A 3,386-nucleotide genomic window follows, 5' to 3' on the forward strand; every position below is an offset into this window, starting at 1 on the left:
TTCATTCATAACTTATTCGAATCCATAAATTATAATTTATAATAGACTTATTTTTTTAAAAACAAAAAAGACTTGTCACGACCTATTTGTATAGATTACGCCACTCAAGATTTGGTAGAGACACCAGTTGAATACCACTGGCTTAGATTTCCTAATACCTTGCTAATTTTTTTATTATTGTTTGCTTGTATTTATGCCTAGTTTAGTAGTTCGCAGATATTATGTACCAGGTACATTGTACCTACAATAAACTATTGTATTATAAAATATCTGCAAAAAAAATTAAATTATGAATTCGGATAAGTTATAAATGAATTGAACAATATGCATGGGATATTACGCAAAGCTAAAGTTTTTTTTCTTTCATGGCTTACAAAGGTGACAAGAGTCGTGAAAATATTGTTAAAAAAACAGTGGATCGGGAGTCAAAAAGGTTAAACACTACTAATCAAAACAATAAATAGGATGAAAAATATTTTTATATTAAAAAATGTAGAATTCATTAGGTTTATCTTTGACAACAACTTAGATCCATTCCTAATTTTAATAAAAATTGATTTGGGCATTTGTTTGTAAATATCTGTGAACTAGTGTTCACAATTGACATAGGTATGCGTCTATAGCACAAATAATTATTAAGATATTATCACTGATAATTATAAATCTTTTATTTCCTACTGAAAAATGTAGGTAAGTATTATCTCTATCAATAAAAATTTCAAAAATTAAATATATATCCATATTCACTTACATGTTACATAGGCACATATGTATAGTTAAATATGTTATATTTGGAAATTTGGAGTAGAAAATTTTGTAACTAAGGTGAAATGTTTTATTGAAAAACTAGGAATGGGTTAAGGGGGTTGTGGGGAGCGAAGCCCCCCACGAGGCAGCGTTGAATAATTTTGCACTTGGAACGCAGTTTATAAATTGTTAGATTGAGCTCCTCTACTTAATAATTCCCAATTCGAGCACTGGTGACAAGGTAATTGGTTTGGGAAAAGTATTATACCATTTACCAAAGTTTTCCGGTTATATTTTGCTTGGAACGAAAAAGAATCCACAATTATATGGTGGAAAAAAGTTGAAATACATGTGATAAATCTTATATATTCGAGAAAGTTTGTGTTCTGTCAATCAAGAAAACTGCATTTGGGAAAAAAAATTATACGGCGACACAACATTTTTGGTATAAACGAAGAATTTTTAAGCGTAAAATAAAGTCTGAAGAATTCTTGCCTCAACGGTAAATTTTTGGAGACATATAAAGAGCAACAAAAGAATGTTTTATCAAAAGAGCTTCGGATAGAATAACCACAACTTAATAGTAAATTATATTAAATCAAGTACCAAAATATAATATTGTTGTTGGTTAGCTGCCTAGCTATAATACAAAACAGTTAGGATTCTGGATCATTTAAAATTTTATAATCTTATTACTTTTGTTTTTATTAACCACATTTTAAATAGGTAATTTAATTAAAATTCTCTATAATCTTGATTAATAATTATTAATTGTTTTTGTTTTGATCACAAAGTTTGATTATCCATCTAAAAGAGTTCTACGCTCAGTATTGTAAGCAATTTTCGACTGAATAAAACGTTTAAAAATTAATTGAATACATAACATTATACAATAATGAAAATCTATTAGTTAAGTAATAACTTTTACTATCATACCATAGTTGGATCTCTATCATGTAATTCCCAAGCTGGAGTCCAAGTTGCTCCACCTGAATATCCTGTATGATGGAAATAAGCACGTCGACGCCATTCCTCGCCAGGAAATGCAATTTGTTTACTGTTTATAACCACAACATGATCGCCGCAATCAACTACAAGTAAAAAAATAAAACATTTTTTTTTTTTATACATTATATAGTTCATGTTTAGTTAATAATTTAACTAGGGGCGGACTGGCCCAGGGTGCTATACACCAAGTAGCACCCCGGGCCCCCGATTACCAAAGCCGGTATACGGTATAATACTGGTATAATACGGTATTATACAAAATAAAATAACATATTTCAACATCTCTACAAATAAACAACATGTTATTCTTAATTTTTTTTTTATATTTACTTATAAAACTAAGGGCTCTTTCCAAATTTAGGTAAGTTTGAAAAAAAATTACGGGCCCCTAATTAATTTTGCACCCCGGGCCAAAAATAGCCAGTCCACCCCTGAATTTAACTTTTATGAGGCATAGATATATTATAATAGATAAAATAAACCACTGGGTCAACAATCTTATTTTACTCAGATAGTCAGATATATTTCACATGATCACTGCGTATGACACCTATTAGTATCATTAGATTTGTTTGCTTATACAGTTGGTTTCATTGAATATGCCATGTTTGCTTATAAGTCAAACCACAGTATTTCTATATTTTTTCCTAAGCACTGGAGAACAGTGAACACACATACAAAAATTATACACAGCAATATATAGAATCTGCAATTGAAACATCATGTTCTTTTGAGTTATCTGTTTTATTAAAATATTTTAGATCATTTTATTTGTATAGCTCTATAATTTATAAATATTTAAAACTAGTTTATTGAAAAAAAAATAAATAAAGAATAAATTAAATGGAAGATGATTTCAATAAAAGTAAATTGTATAATATTTAAGAAGTAAATTCAAATTATTTATTATGATTTATAATATTATTATAAAAATATTTTGTTAAATAGTAAGAACCTACACATTTTTCAAAGTAATAAAAATATATTTTGATATAGATAATAATAGTATATTAAAAAATATTGTATGTTTGTTATTATTTAATATTGGTATAACTAAGATAAGCCCATTTTTTAGAATGTTAATACATAAAATATCATTATACTAACCTAAAGGATGATAAATTGGTTTATTGAGCCCCTTTAAATACTTTTCAATTGTCGGAGAACATTCCAAAGGATTTTGCCAAGCTGCATCAAACAAATGCCAACAGCGAGCAAACGTGTTCCATTGCTGCGAAGATATACAAGTATTTCAAAACACAAAATATAATACAATACCTATATGTTAGTTATTTATAATCGACACATGTAATACTTTTTGCTACATAGAAATAAACACTAAACAGCATGATATAATTTCCTACATAAAAATCCAAAGCACTCACTTTTACTCTTCCTAATTGTGACATTGGTATTTGTAGATATAAACCAAGTGCAACTTAAAAAAAAAATTCACAATATAATACAATTTCAAACTTGCTCTCTACTTTCTAGTCGCTAGTCGCTAGTTCTCTTCTCTCATGAATCAGGATAAAGAAGTTTCAGGAGGTGATAAGGATTTGTGATAAGAGCAGAGTGGTCTCAAGTGATAATACAATAATAGATAATCATAGAAAACAAGGTGTATTGAT

General features: G+C 28.2%; 1 protein-coding gene across 2 annotated transcripts in view; it reads right to left on the reverse strand.

The window, feature by feature from the left end:
• LOC100166312 (39S ribosomal protein L13-like) overlaps window positions 1-3,386 on the reverse strand; it is a 10,320-nt gene that overhangs the window by 1,084 nt on the left and 5,850 nt on the right. Inside the window, exons 2-4 of one of the 2 annotated variants that reach the window (XM_029488929.1) lie at window positions 3,141-3,254; window positions 2,863-2,986; window positions 1,684-1,838 (exon numbers count right to left, since the gene is read on the reverse strand). In XM_029488929.1, the coding sequence (XP_029344789.1) occupies window positions 1,684-1,838; window positions 2,863-2,986; window positions 3,141-3,164 (303 nt within the window). In that variant the 5' untranslated portion in view covers window positions 3,165-3,254. Of the gene's footprint in view, window positions 1-1,683; window positions 1,839-2,862; window positions 2,987-3,140; window positions 3,278-3,386 lie in introns of those variants that run through there. The other variant, NM_001162228.2, reaches the window with a different exon arrangement.

This window comes from Acyrthosiphon pisum, chromosome A2 (assembly GCF_005508785.2).
Source record: "Acyrthosiphon pisum isolate AL4f chromosome A2, pea_aphid_22Mar2018_4r6ur, whole genome shotgun sequence".
Taxonomy (NCBI): Eukaryota; Metazoa; Arthropoda; class Insecta; order Hemiptera; family Aphididae; genus Acyrthosiphon; species Acyrthosiphon pisum.